At 36.9% G+C, this 24,511-nt stretch overlaps 2 protein-coding genes across 3 annotated transcripts; both read right to left on the bottom strand.

Annotated features, from left to right (window-relative positions):
- Positions 1 to 6,705: 6,705 nt before the first annotated feature.
- On the bottom strand, positions 6,706 to 14,955 carry LOC129375924 (chitin synthase chs-2-like). Its single transcript, XM_055055300.1, has 21 exons — positions 14,931 to 14,955; positions 14,414 to 14,600; positions 13,420 to 14,300; positions 13,109 to 13,295; positions 12,877 to 12,975; positions 12,559 to 12,720; positions 11,982 to 12,156; positions 11,802 to 11,903; positions 11,542 to 11,683; positions 11,260 to 11,460; positions 10,639 to 10,754; positions 9,997 to 10,165; positions 9,679 to 9,858; positions 9,317 to 9,595; positions 9,065 to 9,230; positions 8,914 to 8,960; positions 8,711 to 8,775; positions 8,297 to 8,407; positions 7,979 to 8,190; positions 7,804 to 7,879; positions 6,706 to 7,402 (listed from the first exon to the last, which is right to left on the bottom strand). The coding sequence occupies exons 3-21, from the start codon at positions 13,892 to 13,894 to the stop codon at positions 7,241 to 7,243; spliced, it is 3,126 nt and encodes a 1,041-aa protein (XP_054911275.1). The 5' UTR covers positions 13,895 to 14,300; positions 14,414 to 14,600; positions 14,931 to 14,955; the 3' UTR covers positions 6,706 to 7,240.
- Positions 14,956 to 18,221: 3,266 nt separating this feature from the next.
- slc39a7 (solute carrier family 39 member 7) lies at positions 18,222 to 24,349 on the bottom strand. Of its 2 annotated transcripts, none has more exons than XM_055055259.1 (8): positions 24,280 to 24,349; positions 22,630 to 23,045; positions 22,042 to 22,210; positions 21,692 to 21,772; positions 21,462 to 21,590; positions 20,962 to 21,075; positions 19,877 to 20,073; positions 18,222 to 19,038 (listed from the first exon to the last, which is right to left on the bottom strand). In XM_055055259.1, the coding sequence occupies exons 1-8, from the start codon at positions 24,347 to 24,349 to the stop codon at positions 18,784 to 18,786; spliced, it is 1,431 nt and encodes a 476-aa protein (XP_054911234.1). In that variant the 3' UTR covers positions 18,222 to 18,783. The 2 variants fall into 2 exon arrangements, with proteins under 2 accessions (XP_054911234.1, XP_054911235.1); XM_055055260.1 differs by lacking the exon at positions 24,280 to 24,349 and adding an exon at positions 23,997 to 24,217.
- Positions 24,350 to 24,511: the final 162 nt, after the last annotated feature.

Below are 24,511 nucleotides of genomic sequence, written 5' to 3'. Positions count from 1 at the left end.
CATTTAATTACAGCAATTCCAAAGAGTGCTCTCTTCATTTAGAAAAAAAGTCTGACGTTCTATTTGCTCAGAATCTGCTTAAGGACACTTTAATCCAGTAGTTTCATATTTTTAGATTTCTCTCTGCTTCAGCACGTCTGGCTCCAGTAGCACTTCATTAGCAGAGATCTGCAGAGCTGTCTGCTGTCTAGTGAGGCAGTTTCACTGTACCGTAATCCAAGCATGTAGGTCAAGAGACACATAAAAGGTTGGTCATTGTGACTGGAGTTTGAGACCACTGCTTTAATTAATTTTTTGCCTGATAATTCAATATTACACCATCCATAATAACATAAATTACTTGTATTTCTTCTCCTGAAACTCTGAAAGCCTTGCAAAAGTTTTACTTCCCTTTATTCTTATTCACATTTAGTTACATTTACTACGAATCCAATTTTGCTTAAAGGCTTCAGAGGTTTGTTAGAGAACATTAGTAAACAAACAGCATCATGAAGACTAAGGAAAACAGCAGACTAGTCAGGGAGAAAGTTGTGGAGACATTTACAATAGAGTTAAGTTAAAAAGCGATATGCAAAGTTTAGGACAGCTCACAGAGATTTGTTCAATGTATCATCCAAACATAAAAAGAGTATTGCACAGTTGTAAATCTGTGAATCTGTGAATCTCCATCTAAACTGACTGGACAGATATGAAGAGCAGCAAGCAGAGAGGGTCAGAATGAGCTGCAATGACTCACAGCTCAGGTGGGACAACCTTTCAAGAGCAACACTTTACAAATGTGACCTTTATGGAAGAAAGTGATTATTTTAAAAGCCAATAAGACGTCACATTTGGAAATTACAGCAAAGACACTATGGTAAGGTGTGACCATAATAAAACACACTATCACCCTAAACATGACACTCCCACAGTGAAACGGGTTGGCTGCTGCGTCTTACTGAGGGGTTTCAGAGTTGATGGCTAATTAAAATAAACTACACACAGAGGGGACAAAAGAAACTGTTACAGGCAGCAGAAAAACATGAGGCTGGGGAGGAGATTACATTCAAGGAGAGCATCTCTAAACACACCCAAGCTGCAATGAACTGCACATATTCAAGTGTTGAAACTGCCCAATCAAATTCAAGACCTAAAACATAATGAGAATGAGAGGCTAGACTTGCAAATTGATGTCCACAGATGTTCTTTATCCAGTGTAGCTGAGCTGGTTTATTTAGAAAGAATATTCATTTCAGTCTGTAGATGTGCAAAGCAGGCTGAACGGTGGAACAGTAGGTTGTAGCATTGCAGCACAAATGATCTGACCTGGGGTCTCTCTCTTTGGAGTTTACCTTGTTTACTGTAGTTTCCTGCAACAATCTACAAGCATGAGCATTAAGCTGATTTGTCTCTGCAAACTGCTAATTGGAATGACGGGTGGAGTAAAGCTACCCTGCGACCCTGCAGGAAAAACAGGTAGACGATGGATGGACGGACGGACGGACGGACGGACTGACGGACTGACGGATGGATGGATGGATGGATGGATGGATGGATGGATGGATGGAGGATGGATGGATGGATGGATGGATGGATGGATGGATGGATGGATGGATGGATGGATGGATGGATGGATGGATGGATGGATGGATGGATGGAGTTGTGGCTGCAGTGAAAGGTATTTCTTTAAAATATTGATCCTGGATTGCTGAATAACTCAGAAGGTTTCAAGTCTTTTTTATAAAATCCTTTTAAAAGATGTTTCCTTTTCCTTCAAACTCTTGACTATGTGCTTCATGTTGGTGTATCATCAACATGAAGTACCTTGAAGTTAGGTAAACGTCTAGCTACTTACTTGCAAGTGACTCACTGCAAGTAAGTCACTTTTGGTGACTTCCTGCAATTTGGGATGATATACCAAATGTAACTTTCAAGAGAAACGACTAGACTGTTATGTGGACTGGACTTGTTTTCTGTTTAATATTGCTGTGATATTTTGTCTATGTTAATCTTTATGTTATGATGGTTGATGCAGATTGTGAAGCAGTTTGTTCAGCTGCTGTTGTTTTAAGTGTATTATACAGTTAAATTTTCCATTGACACTGACAACAAGAGACCATCAGATGACACACAGCTAACCTTAAGTCAACCCAGGACTTCAAAGACGTGGCACTCTTCTCAGCCAGAACACACCTAAAATATGTAGGGCAGACGGAGATCAGGATTGGAAAGCACTGGACTCTTTTACTGTTTGCTGGTTAAGATCTCTGTGTTTCACTTTTATTTTTTCAATCTTTGTTTTATGATATTATGGTTTGTGTAACTTGTGAAACACTTTGGTCAACCACTGTTGTTATTTTAAATGTGCTATTTACATTTAAATATTGACAAAAAGGAACCATCCCACTAACGCTGCATGCCTCTTTCAGTTCTTTCCAGAAACTCAAATATTCAGTATCGTTCTCAGACTTGAAGTTGTACAGAAATAGGTGTAGTTTGACTATGAATAAGTACCAAAGTTAATTAACATGGCAATTTTATTGAGACCAGCTGGTCATTAAGGATAATTAACCAAAGAGCTTTCTGTCTCTGCCAATTATGACTCTGAATACCTGCCTGGTGAGGTGTGGCATTAAAACATTGAAGGAGGAAATAACTTGTAGCAAGCCCTAAAAACACATAGAAAAACCCCCAAAATAAAATAATGTATTTACAAAATATTTGAACTTCAAGTAAGAAATCCTAGTGGGCTAATGCAACAAAACTTCCAAAAGGTACAAATGAAAATTATGCAAAATAATTAAGATTCTAAAACCAATAAAACAAGTTATATCCCAGGTCTGTGTAAACATGCATTGGAACCAAGTTTATGTTTTGAAGGATTTGGAATGAAATCAAACTAACATTAAAATTAACCTGGAACAAACAGTGTTTGTTCAGAAAGTTGACAAAGCGAACAAAATGTAACAGTTTTCATGTGTGAACTCGCCTCACTGTGAAACTGAATGGAGCGATAAACTACCAACATGGCAGTAAAAACACATTTATGTATTCAACATACTAGCTTTGGGTCCCATGTGTACTTTCAGGTAGCATTAATACTTTAACACCATGAGGATCCCAGCTGTACATGAAAATGGATTAACACTTTGCATTGAGAGTTTTCTCCAGTCTTTCTTCAGTTAGATCAGAGATATGTTTGATGTTTGAGCAAATATGCAAATATGTCGTAAGTACTTAAGTGCAATAAGTTAACTTAGGGTTATAAACTTAATTTTAATATGTATTGAGAAGCAAATAGTATTTACAAAATAATGAGCTTTTTATTTGGGGCAAAATTCTCAAGCATTCATGAAAGAATCCAGACAACACTTCAGATAGGATTTTTATAACATTATGAGATGATGTAAAGCTCAAAAAATTATTTTACATAATACTGCCCCTTTAATACTTCAGTAGTTGTGTCTAACTGGAAGGGCTTTTAGCTTCCGAAGGAGGTTTCCCACATTTGCGTCATATTTTTTAAGTACCGCAGAAGCCTGTGATTCAGCCATCAATTGAAGTTGGGTATCCTTACATCTTTTCGGTGCCTAATAGACGTAAGGTAGTGGAGACCAGGTTTGCAAAACACTGGACAACAACAAACGACTGTCAGCTCACTGAGCATACCTTAGATTCTTCTCAAGAACTCAAATACTCAACATTCTTCCCAGATCTTTCTCAGGAGTTGTACAACAATAGGCTTAATTTAACTAATAACACTTTTAAGTGCCAAAGATAATTAACACAGCAATTTTAAGAAAAATTACCAAGTTGGCACCACCTGGTTATTAAAAATAATTAGGTAAGCAGCGTTTTGTCCCTGTTATTTATGTTCTGTGAATACCTGCCTGGTGAGGTGTGTCATTAAAACATAGCAGGAAAGACCTTGTGGTGACCCCTACAAACACATAGAAAACCCACATCTCTTCAAAATAAAATGATATAAGTTCAAAATACTTGAGCTTTAAGTTAAAACTCTAAAATCAACAAAACTAATAAGTACATATGCAAATAACAAACTACAAAAAGTGTAAAAATGAACAAATGAGAATCTAAAACCAATAAAGAAATATTCACAATTTATTGTGTATATGTATAAGAACTTTTTTTTTTTTTTTTTTTTTTGAAGGATTTGGAATGAAATCAAATGAACTTAAATAAAACTAATTAAGAAAACTGGTGTCTTTTCAGAGAATCAGTTCACAAGGTCAAACAAAAGATAAAATAAAAATTGCACTGTGTGAACTCAGCTCACTGTGATTAATTGAATGAAATGAAAAACCAGCAAAATGGAAGTAAAAACACACAAAAAAACATAATTTTGCAGTTCTCAATACCTTTAAGTTCCATGTGTACTTTTAAAAAGTATTCATAAAAATATCGTGCACATGGATGATGATGCAAACTAACTGAGTTTGCCTTTGCAATGGCAGAGATTTAGCATTAGTAGCTGCGATAACATAGACAACATCTAGCATGTTTATAAATGCTGCGGTTCACTTTCTGCTGACATTGAAGCGTCTAGCAGACGTGCAGAACTACATTTCCTAATGTTGTTTTCTCTCACAGAGGAGGGGAAACCACTTTGTCAACACAATTAGAACATATTGGAAAATCTATAACTCAATGAGATTATTTTCTGTAAGAGCTGACAAAAGCTAGATTAATGCTCATTTTCATCTGGAATAATAACCAGACACACAAACAGAAGCTCACACTGTATTTTTGATCCAAAGCTTCTTTGAAGATTCTGTTTTTTACTCTGTAATTAAGGTCAAGAATGTTATAGCTGCTGTGGGAAAAGACAAGGAACATGCTGCTGCTGCCAAGAGTTTTGTTGTACCCAAGACGTTCACACGCATATGCTGGATCAGGTCATAAATCTGTTGAACAAGCTAGAAAAAAATTTTATTAACGGCCCCATAAAGACACAAAGTCACTCTCCCGGCATTACAAGTTTAATTAAACTTTCTTATATGCCTTTATAGTAATTTATTTGCATAGCTCAAACATTTATCTGGAAATTTGATGGTCCTTTATCTGGCTAAATGTTATCAGGCAACATTTAGCCCACGTTTAGTTAAACTGGATTTTTTTTTCAACTGAATTAGCAATTTTATGTACAGCATAAAACAATATGTGCAATAATAATTCAGTTTAACCACATGTAGTATGTCATTTCAGAGTCACAAATTGTTGTTACAAGCAACAGATTTTTAACTAAGTTTTAGTTTATCAAGTCAAAAACTAAAACAGGCTAAGAGGAAAGATAACTGTAATTATAATCTGACGTTATAATTACAGGCATGTGAGAGAAAAATGTTTCCTTAAAAGGATGTTCCATCTCTACGAATGAAACCCAGATTTAGACATTCCTCCCACTCATTTTTTTTTTTTTTTTTGTATATTCTAATTGGAACCGTTTATAAACCAACTTTTAAATCTGTGCAATTTTCTAAAGTGTCACAGATATTTTAATAAAAATAAGAGATAGATTGCCTCTTGTTTCTTTTTATGCCATCAGAGTTGTAAGAATTTTTAAATAAAGTCTTTGAATAATTGAATAATACAAATCTTTTATATAGCTTTTCTCAATGTACAGCATGGATTGAAAAAGCTTCTACATCTAAATAAGTTTTGTTTTTTTGTTTTGTTTTTTATGTGAAAAGACATTTTTGTTGTTCCTCAACTATGAAAAAAAAATGTGCCACTGAACTGATAACTATCATCGTATCAAGTAACAAATACTGGAAAATATAAATTACTGAGAACCAGAATCAGATCGTGCATCCTGAAACTGTGTCATATTTCCAAATGGCATCACTTCCTGAAGTAAGTCCAGAGGAATTTCCTGCCATCAAAGAAAGGTGGCAGGAAAAAAAAAAAACCTAGGATATAGAATTACTCATCTGTGCTCTTTTTCTCTGCCACCTTTGAAACTTTGTTTGGTTTCTTCTCTTTTGTCTTCTATTCCTTTTTTCATCCTCTCCGTTACAGTCCTTTTCTTGTTGTAAATTCTGAAAAAATAGTTATTTGCCTCAAAAATTAATCTTATAAAAAATAATTGTTCCAAAGCAAAAGTGCCCAGTTCCGGTCCTTGAGAGCTGATGCCCTCCCTCCAACTTTCACATGCATCCCTGATTCAACACGCCTGAGTCATAAGGCTGACTTCTCTCACTAGCAGTGACTCATCTCTGAGGACACCTGCACCGTCATGTGATCCAGGTGTGTTGGAGACGAAACATCTGAAAGTCGCATGATGGCAGATCTCGAGAACTGGACTCAGACGCCACTGTTCTAAAAGATGTGATCCAGCCTAGCCTGACATCTAGTGGCCAGCGCAAAACCTAACGAGGATTCAAATGTTAAACATAATTAACATTTAAGACTACTGAACTAATTCATGCACGGGCAGTAATAACCACCATATTTTGAATAAAAATATGGTGGTGGCCTCAAAAGGCCTTTTGTCAACTGCCCTTTTCTGCAGTTTTTTCTTCATATTCATGTTATGTCATGTGTTTATGTTTTGTTTTTATGTCAAAAAAAAAACACAGGCAAGATTGCATAAGTAATTTTGAAAATTTTAAATGTACATACTTCAACAGTTTGAAAAGAAAAAAGAAGACACTGAAATGACAACAGAAAATAAATATTGTAAACAACTTGTATGATCTCCTTGTCACACAAAACGATGTAAAAACAACTAAAATAATTTATTATTTGTACTTTCACAAAACAATTTTCAAGGTAATACCTGTATGTATCCAAGTAGTGATCCCAGCAGAATTCATCGGAAAAACGTTTTCGATCAACTTACAACAGTAGCAACATCTCAATTAATTCACATTTTTGCCTTTTATAAACTGTACTAAACTGAAATTACAGTATTATTGAAAATGGCAGATAAAAAGATTAAAATAAACATTAACGTTGTTAATAATCTTTAATTAATGGATTAACTAGCTGAATCAAAATAAATAACCACTGACTTCCAGGCTCAGTTTGTACATGACACAGTAAGATTTGGAACAACATAAAAAACACTGTTGCATGAACTATATTTTAGAAGTCATAAATAATTAAGAAATTACAATATTAAATAAAAATACTTCATATTGAGGTTATCTTGATGGTATGTGTCCTACTTTGCATCATCATTTCAAACAGAAAATTGATCAAAGTGCCAATCCTGCTACAAAACAATCTGGTTTAAAACTTAAACCTCCTCAGTTCCGTCCTCAAAGTCCAACTCTGGAGAGTCGTTGCCGCTGTCCCACCCATCACTTAATTCAAGCTCAGTTTCATCCTTTGTCATGTTGTTCAGATCAGTAATGGAAGAAAAGCCTGAGGTTGAATCTGCAGTGGACATGGAGTCACTCTGGAAGGAAATCAAAGAAACATCAGTGGATAAAAATGCTGCAATGCTTTGAGCACATTCATCAAGTAATAACTCCATAAACTCATCAACAGGAAGTATGTCAAATTATTGTACTGGGAATATTTAAGAATTATGAGAAGAAGCTGGTTTTATTCACTTTGTTGATTCTAATGTAATTCAGTAATATACTTTAAATGAAGCAACATTTATTTTTACTTATGAATCCTTTGTCATGCTCTACTTGAGCAAAACGTTTGGAGATAATTTTTGCAATATTTCCGAAAAGGTGCTCTGACAATACTGGCCATTTTTTATTACAGCTGGAGTATCTGTGGTGTTACAACATAGCAGACATGTGAGCAATATTTAAGTTTAGCTTGAGTAATAAACTGAAATAATACCTGTTTTATTGCAGCAGATTTCTGTTGTTTTGGCTCCGTTTCTAAAAATGCCACATAATGAATGATGGTGAAGACTCTAAAAGTGCAGGAGAAATAAAATTATTGCATGATTCTTTTTAATTGAGTCTAGCTACAGAAATATATTTGATAAAAATGTAATCTGATCAATGATCACCTGTGGCACAACATCCCAAAGAACTGAAGCAAAACTGAAATGGCAAAGCCCAGGATGAACATGAGGCTCATCGGCTCAATTTGAAATTTTCCACCAGTTTCATTGAGGTTCAAGTCAACAATGTCAAACTGGAGTTTAAAGACCTCGAAGACTTGAAATACAAAGGCTGCCACCAACCACAGGGCATTCAAGAAGAAGAATGAAAAATTAATCTGTGTTAGGAGAGAAGTACAAAGGTTAGCATAAAAAAATATATATATACAGCATATATATTCTAGCATATCTAAAACACATTACATTCCAGTCCTCCATACTTGCCTTGTTTCTAAGATCTTGCAGATCATTTTTAGTCTTTTCTTGTTTTTCTTTGTCATTTTGCAGAGGTTCCAGGTACTTTTCAATAAGTTCCTTCCAAAACTGGTCCTCATCCTGCAACAACAAATGAAGTATGGCATTGTTGATATTTAGCAAACAGCCTGGTGTCATTCAGTGAATACAAGCTCATAAGTATTGCATACAGTTTACTGGTGAATTAACCAGTCAAATTCTGATATAGAATCACCAGATTAAACAATCCTTTAAAACCAGATAAATCACCTTCAACTGGGGGATGTGAATAATGAGTGGTGAACAATTATGCTATTTATTATTTAGAGAGTAAAAAAAAGAATTAAATAAATGGCAGTAAGTGTTTATAAGAGTGAAGGCTCTATTAAGCTAAAGGACATGCACCTCATCGAGAGAATCCACCTGCAGCTGAATGTCGCTGGACAAACTCTCCACTTGTGCTTTCCAACCTAAGTAACAGGGTAGAGCAGAAAATTATTTGAAAACCTAATATCATAAAGTGTTAGGAAGAAAAACTATATCAATATATTATAATGCACTACTGTGGTATTACTGCTCTATAAAAGTAACTATTTTCTTTCACTTACATTGAGCTGGAGAGTCAAAAATGGTCTCCTCTTCCCTAAAAGGAAAACTGTAAAAGAAAAAAAAAACATTAGTTTTTAGTTTTTAGTAAAGCAATTTGTAACTGCTTTACCACTTTGCATTTCACTTGTTTTTTATATTTTTAAAACTTACTGTTGTTCGTTTTGAGGGGAATCATCCACAATACTGTTCTGGGGTTGAGGTTCAACCTGTATCGGCTCTGGGATCTCCTGGCTCATGGTGAGCTGTTCCTCTTGTAGTTGCTCGTGCGATTTTTTATTTTTTTTCCAGGAGCATAGTTGTTTGAAGGTACTTTTTGCTGCAAAGGTAAAAAGAAAAATAGTTTCAGTTTATTTTGCATTAATATCAACCCTATTACTACCATTCAGAGTGGTACCGATCTACCTTTTTGTGATTTAGTTTGCTGGATGGTGGCTGCAGTAGATGCAGCCTCTGCAGCAGGTTTTGTTTCTCTGGTTCCCCATGAGACACTGTTCATGTTGACCATGGAGTAGATGGTGAGCAGGAGGTAGGCACTCGGGATGCAGATGATGTAGAGTGGGCCATAGAACAACAAAGGAAGTTCTTGAGGATGCAGCAGTGCAGTGACAATGCAAATGATGGACATGGCCACAATGAAAATGCTGCTGGGTGTCAGAATGGTCTTTTCCTTCATTATTGAGGCTGGTAGAAAACAAAAAATACCAATGTTTAGAGGTGAAACAACAATACCCAAATTATTTTTTTAGATATAACTATGTACTTACCAAAAATAGACATTGTTACCACCATCATAAGGAATGCATATATGACACTCAACACTGCTGCAATAGTGATCTGAGTGTCTGCCTTGAGCTTAAAGCAAAGACCCAAGTAAATGGCAGGAGGTATCACAGCTAAGACCAGAGCAGCAGCAGAAGGTATGTTCAAAATGAAGGACAGACTCCCTGGGTACAGAAAACAATATATTTTAAAGATATTTCCACAAGCTGCTTAAATGTGAATGGATTACAAGTGTTGTACATGTCCACTCTAATAACATCTAAATAGTAGATGTTAAGTCCAGAGTACAGAACGACAGTTACCTGCAACCATGAGACAGATGGTGGCCGGAGCAAGAATGGCTGAAATCATGGCAAACAGCTGGTAGAACATGAACGGTTTGGACATGGATGGATTCTTCTTGGACACCAGGTTGGTGGAACCAAGCAGATCTACAACGTTTGCCATCGTGGAAGGGCCCCATCGTTTCCGCTAAGTTGACAAACAGTAGTTATTTTTAATGTCACTATTTTTTTGTCCCGAAATCTTTTATTCACCAAAATTCCATAAATTAACTAATTACTGAAATTGCTCGGAAATTTAAAAAGGACTAATATATAATATAATTAGGACTGATATTTACAGAAGCATCAACCGAGCACAGTCACAGATCCATTGTTTGGCAGAACAGTAGTATATAATAAAAAATCTTTTTAGAGGCGACAATGAGTATAACATTGAGTTGGAGGCTTTGCTAACTAAAGCACTGGGTGACATCAGTGGTGTCCAAATTACCTTAATCCACAGGAAACCAAGGATTTAATTATTATTTCTTGCAGTGCATTTGTATTTTAAAGGCTACCAAGTCAACATTAGTAGGTGATGATAATTTTGTTGATAATCATCGTTTTTACATTTGAAATTATAATTCCATTTAATATGTTCTGCACTGTTTATCTACTTACCTGGTTGTACAGTTCTTTAAAGTCCTGTGGTGCGTTGGTGTAGGCATCAGATGCTGCATTGTATTCAACTCTCCAGCCTTGTTTCAGTAGCAGAGTGCACAGCCAGCGGTCCTCACCTGTAAAAACAATATATATATTTAGATGCTGGAATAGTAAAGAGAAAGCTTGAAAGGAAGGAACATAAAGGGGGAGAAAGAAATTTGACTTTATTGAATAATTAGATGTGTTCATCCATCCATTCTCAACATCCTTTCATCCAAGCAATGTTTCTTGGGTCACACAGTCTAACAACAGTGGTCTATGAGGAACATAATGGACAGTTTCAAAGTTCATCACATGGCAAAACATTAAACTATATGACCAACACATTTTAACATCAATTAACTTCACATGCCAGATTTGAACCTTGGGGAGTAAAATATGCATACAAGTAGAGAACAAGCAAAGTTCCCACAGAAAACCTCTAACTAGGAACTTTTTCCGATGAGTAATTACAGAAAATTTTCTGCTCTGTAGTACAAAAAGTATCCATTGTGAAATGATTAGCTGTCATTAGATTATATAATATAATTTAAAAAAAAAACTGTTATTTCAAAATTTTGGCAGTGTTCAGTTTTGTACCTTGGTCATATTGGATGTAGTGGCTGGGCTCAGTGGATTTGGTTGAATATTTCTTCATCACATTATCATCCATTAACGCCTCTGCTCTGAACAGACTGAAACACCCTGGGCTGCACAGTACACAGCCAAAGACATGCTCAGCTGTCTTCTGCAGCCAGTGACTGACAGCGTACTCAAACTTCTGGAACCAAACAGCAGGACCTGCAGGAAAATTAGACGACTGGTTTATAACCTCACCATGGCTCTTTGTCTCATGCAAAATAGCCCTGGTTTGCTCCCAACCTGATCCAGTGGGGTGAATTCTGCCACATGCTGCACCAACACGGGGATACATTTTCAGACGATCAATGAGCAGCAGCAGAGCAGCTGGTTGGAAGTCTGTGTCCCCATCCAAAGCCAAGAGGTAGGTGTTGTGTTTCTCTCTCTTAAACAAATGCACAGTTTTTTGGTTTTTGTACATTCAACTCTGTTGTCTTTGACCAAACATTGAAAGTAAAATTAGCAACCTTGCTCTAATAAATATCCAGAAAGTCTTCTCTCACCTGGAACTCTTTCCTTAGATCATTTTCATCGGACCCCTTTTGCCAGAGTCTGTGATATTTAGTCATGAGTTTCCAACCCAAAAGATAGTAAAGATACATCACCTGCAGACAATAAATAACAGTTAGCAAATTAAAGGTTGTTGATTAAAGTGTTGAGGTTATCCATTTGCTATTCCTTACCTGAGACCATCTCTTTTTGTTCCGAATTTTCTGCTTGTCTTTGAAGTGAACTACAATGTTATTCCCATGAGGCATTTCAACAACAAGTCTAGCTCCATATGGGGTCTCTATGATTGACTGATCTGGAATTTGTTGCTGTACTCCAAAGAATGTTTTATTAAGGTTCTTGAAGATGCTGATGATGTAGAAAAGAGATAACAATCAATAACCTTGGATTTTTTCCATCTAAGGAGTAAAATTAATTTACACAACATTTAAGTCATTAGGAATGAATACTCATAATTATGAGGATATTCTGAGTGGTGAGCCAGCCAGGAGATATATCATTTTGCATTTAGTGAGATGATATAGACAAGTGGGTAACAGACTTTATCTCATTATCCAGAATGTCACTGAGATATATTTGAACAGCATACTCATAATAAAATCAAAACTTGCCTCGTTATCAACATTTTTATAACACTTGAACATGTAAGACACAACTTTTCTAGGAACGCACACATTTGGTCTCAAAAATGTGTTTTCTACCCATGGCCTGGTCTGTCTGACACAGGCTGGCTGTGAAAATGGTTCTTACCCATAAACCTCTGTGATGATTTGCACAAGGTCCTTTGCATATGTGTTCAGATGACGATCCTGATTTCCTTGAGCGTTTTCAAAGGCATCATCAAAGTAGATATGAGCTTCGAAGGTGAAATCATCAAACTTAGGGTCTATCTTTGGTCTGTACTTGTCCAGTCTTGATGAGACAAATGCAAAGTGTGGATGAATTAAAATGAGAGTTTTTAGACAATAATACTTGGAAATCGTAACTATTTTCCATTTCAGAATTGAATTTCAGATATTATGAGCTAAAATGACACAGACTCTTTAGGTGGACATGAGTTTAACTCACCTGAAAATTGAGATCATGATATTCATCATCTCCTCATAGGTCTCATGCCACATTGTTGCACAAAGATACAACATAGCAGGGGTGGTGTTCTCCTTATTCCTTGATATGAAAATATTTGCCAACGTGAGAAACTGTTTTCTTTGTAATGTGATTATTACTTTACAATGAACTGAAATTTCTTTCTACGAAAAAACATGAAAGACATAGGAGACACATGCACACAATAACTTACTGTTTCTTCTTGCGTTTTCTGATCTCGATGTTGAAACGTGTGTTGAGGAGTAACGATTGTTCAATAAAGGCTCCCTCATAGAGTCTTCGAACAAACAAGTCTTGTGTCTTCTGGATACGATTAATGTTAAAGTACCATATATGGATAGTAACCAGCACAAGACCGATCCACCATGATGCTGCTGCACCTGATAGGAAAAAAAGAAAAAAATCACTCCTACTGAAGCTTAAATACTAAAACAGCCAAAACAAATAACCTGCAAAAAAGCAAGCTACCCAGATTACAACATAATTTCTTTGTTTTCTTCTTACCTGTCAGTAAGCCGATGTCGGCTGTGTTGGACATGTCCAGGAAGCAGAGCGTTTGGGCAACATCCAAAACCAAGTGTGGGAACAGGTTACCACTCAGACTTTGATTTCTTACATTCACAGCTTCAGCACAGTAACTTGTGAAGTTGATGTTTTCAGTTGTGTTCAAGTTTAACTGGTGGTCCTGATAATCCAGAATAACAGGAACGATGAACAGCACCATCACAGCCAGTGAAGCCAGGTACAAAGGAACGATGAAGCATCGGCGTACAGCATGCATCTTACAGGCTGCCAATGCAAACCAATGGCAAAGTGCAGAGGAGATCAGCTGGACCCCAATGATGATGGCTATTATTCTTGTTTCCCTGCTTGGAATGGAGGTCACAATGTCCCAGTCCATCTGGGCCAGAGGAACATAGGCACCAAGCACACAGGCAGTGACCACGATCCTCAGTAAGCTGGACATGATGTGCAGCATGTTCTGACTCTTGTTCAAGTCTTCAAACAGGTTTTTCAGGATGTTGGATTTGCTTTTCACACAGACCACCCTGAAGTAATTCTCCCACCAGTTGAAAGATACCAAGATTGACCCACCAACAGCAAGACCCACCCAGATGGCTGTCTTCACATCTGCAGGGTCTTTCAAAATGTACAGGACCAGGAAAAGGCAGTAACCAAAAACAATAAGCAGGAACCCAATGATGGGAAGGCAGCAGGAAGATGTTCATCCTTTTGACAGTGCACTGAGCGACTGCTTGAAGGAATCCAGAGAGGACAGCTACACTGTTCAGGATGGCCACATTGGTTACAATGTCCAAGTGTGGCATTGCTACAATGGTAAGCACTGCTAACCCCACAGAAACAAGAAACTCGAAGAACAAAACCTGAGGGACAAAAAAAGTTCAATTTAACAAATCATCACAGAAGCAAGGAAATAAATCATGTGAGGATCAGTTACAGATCAGATACAATGAGTAAATATTATCCTGTTTCTTACCAGGGCTACAGATGATTTTCTTGGCAGCTTTGATGATTTGTAACATGCTTTCCAGATGCTTTTCAGCAGCACAAGAACAGTGGGTGCAATGAGAGCAGCCAATACACAGCAGTGCGACGGGTTTCTGCTCTGCTTGGAGGGTCTTTGTGTCTTCATGGGACAAAGTGATGAGGAGAAGGAAAGAAGCCTGGAAAAAAAAGAAGCCTTTTAAGGACACTGGTACCTTTACTGACTGTTGACAATTTGTATTTGCCACTTTGAAACTAAACTAAACAATATGGATGTTCTGTGTTACGTTTTACCAAAAAAATGAACCTTTTATTTCATTTGTAGTTTTTGGGTGAGGCAGAATGAAACCCCTGTAGCAGCTCTTTATAATACCCTGACCCCCTATGACAATCAGTGACTACATTTATATTTGCTGTATCTCTCTACAACGATATTAAGCAGCATAGGATTTTCTGTATAACAGAAACATGTTAGGAAGTCAAATATAAAGCTGTAAAATGAAGCTAACCTTGCTACATATTGCCAATCCAAACACAATGATAGCTTCTGCAAACAAAGCGATGATCTTTAGAAGCTTTATCAACTTCCAAGGTGTGTGCTCGTCTTCAATTACAGGAACCTCCCGACAGGTGTCCCACGGCCTCCTGGAATAGATGCATGGGGTTAAATTGTCATAAGGATGGTCGCTAAAACAAGTTTTTGCATCTTCTGGCAATGTAAAAGCATATTAGTAATGTTTGATGCAAGTTGTTGAGGTCAAGGGTGGCACAATATAGTACATAGCTTAAGGAAATAACTTTTTCCTGAAGCCAATTTGGTATAAATATTATTTTCCTTCAATAGATTAAATTATCCTAAGAAAACAGCTTTTTGTATTTTGTTGATTATTCAATCTAAGACACTAAAGAGGAACAAAAACAAATAGATAGTACGAGCTCAAATACTTTTTTACGACATTGTACATAGTTATATCAATTTATATTTTTTAATATATTAATTTCTGGATCAATGTTGCCGTTTGCTACAACAGACTCAGCACATATAAAAGGCAAGTTTACAAATTACTTACTTGAGCTCTCCGTTTCCCTTCATCGTACGTCCCGCTGATGGATGCTCTCTGTGTGCTCTGCTGTTTTTGTCTCATACTTTGAGACACCTATATGACTCAGAAGCCACCTGAAGCTCCGCCTCCATTAAATGCCTGGAAAGTGTGTAACAGTTCAGATCAGTGAATTCGTAATATGCGATATGAATTCAGAGAAGTTTACCTCCTTCCCACATCTTTCCCCCACCCCAAAAAAAAAAAACAAAAAACAAAAAACTACGTAACAGTTTGTTTATATAGCTCTAAAAATTACTCTTTCAGTCAACACTGGGTAATTCTCTAATAAGATTTAATTGATAAGATTGATATTTATGCTGCATCCTTATGTCTGTAATAAAATGTGTGCTCGATGTTTGACATTTAAATATTACCCTAAATTGTGGCTGATTATGTTTTTATGTTTTTCCAGGAAGTTCATGAAGAAATTATTTAAACAAAATGTTTAGATATGGTGTTTGTGATTAGACAGCATTAACGTCCAATCTTTTCTGAGTCAGGAATCATGAAGGTAATGTATGCATTTAGTTTAGCTGTGTACACAAGTCCAGATAATTTATTCCTTTGTTATGGGTAACACTAAAACAGCAGGCAGAAAATTGATAGCCATAAATATTTTTAATACCAAACAAACTGATAATTACATAAGGAGGAAGACATATTTTTAAGACAACAAACAAAAATGCTCTTTTGATGTGTATTTATTAAATGAAAAAAATTCATTGTTTACTTTGGTTGCATTAGAAGAGAGAAGTGTGATGCTTCCTGTAAAGCACACCAGCCTGCTTACCGACTCTGCGTATCAGATGTTTTCCTTTGTAAGCAACAATATGCTGGCTGACAAAACACAATACATAAAACACAAAAAGAGCTTTGGGTTTGTTTCTGTCATCAGAGACTTTGGCTTTTATTTCTACAAAAGAGATGGCTCAAAACCTGCTGGTATTTGGCACCTTGTCTAATTCCGGTCATTGTGATGAAAAATCAAAAACAGAATTAACAACATATGTCATCAAAAAAGTCTTATCAGCTGAATTACATTCCAATTAACCCCAGTTGCCAAACAGTTCATTAAAGTACTTTCTTATTCAAATTATTTTAAAAGGTTTTCTATCAAAGCAAATGCATCATTGAATTGCTGCATTCACTCCTTCTGGACCATCAAGTTGCAACAGCAGACAATATCTCATGTTGTGTTGTTGACTTGATAGCAATCCCTCAAACTTAGCATGCAAAATGCATTCAGCGACAGCGGAGAGAAAAAACTCCCTTTTACAGGAAGAAACGTCCAGAAGAACCTGTTTCAGTTTTATGGGCCATCTGCCATGAATAACTGGGGATTTGAGAAGACAGAGTCAGTACACAAAAAAAGCAGAATTGATGTAGGAATACTTTCTAAGTCAAAGACAAATAAGTTAATCGGAGAGAGAGAACATTTAGTTACTGGCAAAATTATCTTAGCCAATTCCCTCCCCCAGGAATATATCACAGGCAAACAGAATGCCAGACCAGATGTAGCGTCTATAGAGAGAAAAACAACAGAGAACAAAAAGTTTACAATTGAAATAGCAGCAAATAATGCAAATTGGAGAGTAATAGAAGTGAGATAGAAAAAGTGTTCACTTTGCCTAAGGCTGTAGTAGCATAACTACAAAGAAAACTCAGGATAACCGAGCTTCACAGAATGAGAGAAACTTAACCACCGAGAACTGACTCAAAACAGAGATGACATAATAATATTCATGGGCATTTATTCTCCAAATTTTCTCTTTTCACTGGAAAATAAAATGAAAGGGAAAAGGGCTCTAATATTGTCATGAGAAAGGGAATTATGTCATGAGTATTACTGAAATGTGCGGTCCTGAGGAGGAGGAGCCACTTCTGGAGAAGAACCACACCTTCACAAAAACCTATTATAATCTGCTTGTCTCCCCTGGATTTTAGGCGTGGAAAACTGTAAAACTGAAAGAAACTGGCACATAAACAGCAGTTTTTTTCCTCCTGACATTTGATCCCTCTTTCACTTCCTTTTGTGAATGAACCTAATCATCATTGAACACTGCTGTTATGGGAATACAAGAATTTCCTGGAGAAGGAAATATAAACATTTATATCCAGAATCCATAAATGTTTATTTAAAATCACCCATCATTGTTTATTAGTTCACATTTCAAATAGTGTGTTTAAAATGTTATGGACTAATCTCCTAACTCTTAAATTTGTTAGAGTGAACATTTTGGGGTTCGAAAGCAAATCTAGGCTTTTAAAAAACATTGCACTGAATGCACATTTATTTGATTTTATTATTCTTAAAGTACAACTGTATACTTTATTTTGGATCCAAAGTTTCTTAAAAGATGAATTCTATAACTCTGTAAATGAGAAGAAGTTCACATGCATGTTCTTCCAAATGCCGCTGCTGCTGTGGACAAAGATGAGAAACTTGATGTTGCATAGAGTTTTGTTGCTCTATAATATCACAGGGATTTCTGCTGTGCATAAAAAGGGATTCACGCTTTGCATTCTGGGATTCAGAGTTTTTACTAGTCTTTTTCTGTTCCTCCAATGTCTTGGCCGAACTGCTACATCATGGATAGGTTTGATGCTTGATTAAACAGGTTCTAAATACTTTTGCCATCACATACATTTTCTTAAATGATATACACTTTATTTTAATATTTATTAAGAACCAGATAATACTTAGAAAATAATGAGCCTTTATTTGGGGACATCCAGCAAATTCAAACAAGGTACTGAAAAATATTTCTTCAAGCAAATTAAATCAAATTTAAAACGTGATGCACAGTTTGGCCACACAAAAGCAACATCATCATTTTGCATGGAATGTAAAAAAAGTTAACATTCAGTACCCAACAATAGGATTTTACACTTGCAGGTCACTGTAGAAGAAACATTCTTCTCTTGTACTGAGGAGCTGCTCTGCGTTTTATGCAGCAGTCACACTCAAAGTCGGATGGCTGTTTTAACATAAGTGGAAGGTGAATTTACAGACCATTCTACTGCAAAACTCCTTATCCTGATATCAGTTTTTACCCACTAATCTCTTTCCATACCTCTTTTTTCAGAAAACATTGACCCTTCTGGTTAAAAAAACAACAGAAAATTCAATTTGATCAAAAACAAGGCAATAAAAAGAAACAAAAAAATCATTTGAATTTTGCGTATTTTTCCCTGTCAGTGTCTCTGTTCTCTTTCACTTGTGCTGAAAAAGTTTCTGTCCGCTCCAAAATAAAGCGTTTCATTCGTACTCTGCGATCAGCACCATCATGCCGACTCCAAACAGCAGCGCCAGAATCTCCATCAGAGACTGGCCGAAACTGGAGCGGCCCGCCAGCAGCTCGGGGAGCACCGTCACTGTGGCGATGTAAACAAACCCACCAGCTGTGAAGGGTAAGATCCAGGCGGTCGCTGTGGCGCCGACACCTTCAGCCATCAGGGAGCAAACCGTCCCGGCCAGAGCTCCCACCGCGGTCAGCAGCTGCAGACACATAGCCTGATGCACAAAGAGGAACGACAGAAACTCAGCTTAATCATCACCTGCACACTTCCTGTTTCTCTCAATTTAAAGGAATGCTAAAAATGATCATTTAACAATATTAGCACATATGCAGTTTAAATGATTAGGTTACTATTAGGGAATGTGTGGTCATTACCACCTTTACCAATTCCTAATTGTTACAAAATTAACCTACTTTCATATCATACCCATAAACATTCTTCACCATTTTAAAACTTCATACACAAATACTGTGTAACTTTCTGTTTTCAGCTGTTTATTTTAGTGAACAGAGAAATATTTATATTTTAACTAAAACTGTAACGATACAATTCACAATATTTCACTAATTCTAATCTCAAATTTGGGCTGCTTGGGTCCCTGCATGGGAAAATGTTTGATTGTTACAAATAGCAGCAGACAACGTTGGATTAACTTAGGAAAGACACAAAAACTTTGAACCAGGAATTGCAACTTGAAACTTTGGTCACACAATAAGGGCACGTAAATCATTCCAGAGTGAATGCTGCTGCTGAGTTTGACCTCTGAGACAAACAGAAAGACTGAGCCATCTGTTCTGCAGAAGCAAACAATGCAATACATATTCAGACCTGCTGCATTTTTTTTAAATGTTCCTGTTTTTACACTGATGGGGTTTGTGGCAAATTCTAAATTTTTAGTAAAATATAACAAACTTGAAACAGCATCTTTAGAAAAAAGGACAAAACTGATGCGTAAGGAAAGAAGAAAATAACAAATCTGATAAAGCTAAAGAGCTCTGATGTTTATTTTTTTTAAAAAGTAGATGATAAAACCTAATGTAAAATGTAAATACCTTCTTTTTAGTGCAGCCAGACTGGACGAGAATGGCAAAATCCCCAATCTCATGTGGGACCTCATGAAGCAGGATTGTCAGAGTGGTGACAGCGCCAACAGCTGGACTGACCAGGAATGACGCTCCGATTGCCAGGCCATCGGTGAAGTTATGTGTGAAGTCAGCTGCTAGGTTCAGATAACCTGACACCTTGATTTCTGTTCCCAAGGAGAAAATGAAACAGTTTTTACCAAGTAATAATATTTAATGACAGCTTATATGACCATGACACGTTATCAATAATGATTGATAACGTGTTCAGGTTCGTTCCACACCTGAAAAAATGTAAAAATTGAAGAGTTACATAAATTCAAGCAATACTAGCTCAAGTTTAGACTTTTTTCCAAACAGAAATGGCATTTGTATGTACATCAAATAAGAATATGTATAATGATAATTCTGCTTAACCACTTATAGTTTGTCAGGTCAAATTCAAAAATTGATTTAGTTTATGAAACCAAAAAGAAAAAAAGAGCATAGAGAAAAACAACAATTGATAAACCACAGAATGTTTTCTTAAAATTATAATTATTTTCTTATGAAGTTTTTCCATCTGTAGAGAAATAACTCAGATTTAGACACACCTCCTACTGATGTTTTTAATGTTGTCAAAGGAAGAATTAATAAGTTAATTTTTAAATGTGTGAATATTTCTACAGAATCAAAGATATTTTTCAAAAAATTAAAAAATTGATACCTTCCCTTTGCTTTTACTGTGGTTAGTTGTAGGAATATTTAAATAAATCCTTAAGATGTTTGTAAACAAAATGTACAATGTATTTTTATTTTATTGCTCTTGAGCCAGTATGAGATTATCATGTTATAAAGCTTCTACACCTATAGTGAGTTTGTTTTTCATGAGAAAAAACATTTTTGGTAATCTTTGACTATAAAAATATTTTGTGCTGAGAACTGGTCATGCTTCCTGAAAGTGTGTCACATTTCGAAGAGGAAAACTGTAAGCACCTCCTACATTAAGTCCTGAGGGAACCTGAGAGGGAAGAACGGTAACGATAGCGAAAAACCCAGGAAATGAGATTACTCGCCTGCGCCCTTCTTCTCCTCAGGCTCCGCCACCTTCGCACCTTTCTTTGTTTTCTTCTCTTTTGTCTTCTTTTCCTTCTCCTCTTCTCCATCACTCACCTTTTCTTTGGTAGCAGCTGAAAGTTGGACATCCAGGAAATGTATCATTTACCTCACAAAGGTAAAACTTAGTTATCCTAAAAGACGTAATCCAGCCCAGCATGACATCTAGTGGTCAAAATGCATATTGGAAGGAGATGTAAATACACTTGCCATCTTTATCTATTTTATGTCTACTAAAAGTGTCCAGACTTAAAGATTTTTTTTTTATCAGTGCCTTATTGTTCATTCACAGAATACGATAAACACTATAATGCATTTGATTATATAAGTCCTTTCTTTAAATTCACACAGTGGACCAGAAAACATCAGAAGCAGAATCATATTTTAAAATACTTCTAAATATCAACCTTAAAGTAAAAAAAAAAAAAATCTGTAAAAAGTTCAGAAATTTCTCTCCCACCGTGAGAGTGACTGTGGGAGTGTCCGTGTCCTCCCTTCAGCAGACGCACAAATTTTTCAACAACCAGGAAGGCGATGATTCCCAAGAGAACCCACATACCCACAGACATCATGTGACCGTGGGCGGCTCCTGTGTTGGAAAGGTTTCTAGTTCACAGGTGGGAAATATTGATATGGAATATCGCTGACCTTATTGCATAACAGCTGAGTGAAAAGAGGATCTAGGAATACCATGGGAGTGGCCGTGGTCATGTGACTCTTCGCTTGTATGAGCGTGTTCCTCATCTTCCTCTCCATGATGGGAATGAGGATCTATGCAGAACACAATGACATAAAGAAACAGGCATTAAATTTAGAAAGTCAAACTGTAAAGTCTGCAGCTATAATCTGTAAAATAAAGGATTTTAGAAACAGAACAGAAAGACCGATCTATTATATTCAATAAAACAGCAAAATATATTAAAAAAATATTTTTACTCTCATGTAAACCTTCAGTATGATTTCACGTGGTGGAAATGTAAACAATTCTGAGTAAAACTTTAATTTGTATAAGCTATGAAACAAAACAAAAGAGAACCGACCAAGAGCATGTGGTATGAGGTGCAGGAAGGCATCGCCCAGCAGTCCACCAGAAGCAAAGCTCAGCAGCACCTTGAGCAGGTTCTGGTGCTGGTCACTGTTGGACTGGACTGGGATCAGAAACAGGATGAGGAACGGAGCCGCGCTGATCAGCAGGGTGGCTCCGATTGCCTGCAGAGAATGAAAATAAGCTCAATAGCTGACGCTCCTCAAAAACGTTACATGTTAGGGAAGAGTCCGGGTAAAGGTAGAATTGATCATGATCAAAGATAGTGATCAATACTCGTAGCTTAGTGGTGAGATTGTTTTTTAGCCAGAACAATTAGATTTTAGTTCAATTCAGTACAAAAAATGTGATATCAATCCCCAAACGAATCACCAAGAAGTCAACATGACAACTTCCACTTTTTGAAAGAAAGATTTTCTATCTTTGTTACCATTATACCAACATTTTCACTATGTGGCTATAATCGTAAAGCCACATAGTAAAACTGTGGCTTTATTTTTCCATTTTTACAATGGAAAAATAACTTCTCCATCGTAAAAATGGAAATTTTTACAATTATAGCAACACATTCCTCTGTGTGTACCTGAGTCCAGAGCTCCACTAAGTCACGCTTCTCTCCATCTGCTTCTCTCTTTGCTCTCTCTGATCCATGAGAGTGAGAATGTGCGTGTCCGTGATCATGGGAGTGTGCGTGTCCGTGATCATGGGAGTGTGCGTGTCCGTGATCATGGGAGTGTGCGTGTCCATGATCGTGATGGTGCTGCTCCTCTTCGTGCTGAGGCAGGTTGGCCTCAGCGCTCCACTTGCTCGCTCCGTGGAACATCTTCACCTGAGCGCCGTGGGCGTGTCCATCATCCTCTCCATGAGAGTGGCCGTGGTGACTGTGCTCATGGTCCCCATGGGAATGGCTGTGAGCTGTAGCCAATTGAGAGGATAACAGCAGTGCAGCAGAAGCAGCCAGTGTCAGTGTCAGCAGACGTAAACAGCCCATATTAGACTCTATGAGAAAGAGAAATGAGGAGAAAAAATAAAAAACTTTGTTTTCTTTTTTTGTTGGCATCTGTATGTTGTGTTGAAAAATTCAATATAAGCAAAAGAAAAATATAAACAAGACAAATTATAATTTTGGATATCAGAATATAGGAGTAAATCACAGCGTTTTGCATATGCATCTGCGTAGACACAGACCAGTCAGGAAAGAAACTGTATGGACTCTGTGGTGTCTGCGACCTTCTGGCGAAAAGCAAAATTGGTCGAAGAGCGACATGAAGAGCATGCCACAGTCTAGGTGGTGATGATTTGGCTGGATCTCAATCAAACTGAGCTTATGTGAAACAAATCAGATCCACCAGCCTCACATCTTACAGGACTCAGATCCTATGCCTGGACAGCACAGCGTGGTTTTAGCAGCAAAGAGAGAGATAGAAAGAATATGACTCTATGTCTGATTGGTGTGCATGAAATACTGTAACATCCCTCTTCTTTACATTGAGTTGAATCATCAACCCTGGATGAAACTATTAGCATCAAACCCAAAACTACATACATGATTTTGATTTAAGTTTTGAACACAACAGGTTACCAGCGTACAGCTTTCAGAAATCTTTAATGAAGCTTTTCTCTTTCCTTATAACAAAACCAGCTGTATAAAGTATTTTCGTTAATTTAAACACTCACAGAAGTCTGGTGTCTCTGTGTTGTGATTATTTATTTGTTGTGGGATTAAAGATAACCTCTTTAATTCCCTTAGAAAAGAACCACCTTTAATCTAACAGAAAACAGTAAAATCCGACCGCTAAACAATCACCACCGGTTTCTGCAAGCTGTTTCCAGAGCTGCAGCAGAGCTAGCTAGGAAGCTAACAACCAGTGGATGTGCTAGCTTGATGCAGCAACCTGAGCATCGCTACAAAGAGCGGAATACAATGAAAAACAATCAGTGCAGTCTTACCAAATAGTGTTCAATATATCGGCTTATTTTGCCACTAAATAACCTTCTGTCCTGAGAGGAAAAGGAGCTGATAGATCCGTCTGCGTTGATGCTGCTTGTCAGACGTGGCATTTGCACAACTAAACTCCTCCAAATCTCGCGGGGACACGTTTCATTCCGAGTATGTTTACGTCTCTATCCGTTGCTCACCAGAGATGAAGTATATGTATGACTGAGAGTAGAAAATTACTTTACAGGAATTGACACACATGAAACTTTAAAGTCTACTTGTGCAACACCTTACCTGTAATTTGCAGAACACAAAGAAAAGATAATGAGGATACAAAATATCGCGAGATGAACAGCAGGACCATCGTTTGCAGAAAACTGAAGAGTACTTTTCACAATCAGCTGAATGTTGGAAAATTTCTAAACTATTTCATGTTGTGAGTTAAAATGTCATTCGAATTAACGGCCTGTTTCAGTTTTGATCTTTTCTCAAGATATGTATTTTTCACGATCATATTTCAAGTTCA

Source organism: Poeciliopsis prolifica, unplaced genomic scaffold (genome assembly GCF_027474105.1).
Source record: "Poeciliopsis prolifica strain line A6 unplaced genomic scaffold, Auburn_PproV2 SCAFFOLD041, whole genome shotgun sequence".
Classification (NCBI taxonomy): domain Eukaryota; kingdom Metazoa; phylum Chordata; class Actinopteri; order Cyprinodontiformes; family Poeciliidae; genus Poeciliopsis; species Poeciliopsis prolifica.
The sequence above is the reverse complement of the archived record's forward strand: the minus strand, read 5'-3'. Positions and strand labels throughout refer to the sequence as shown.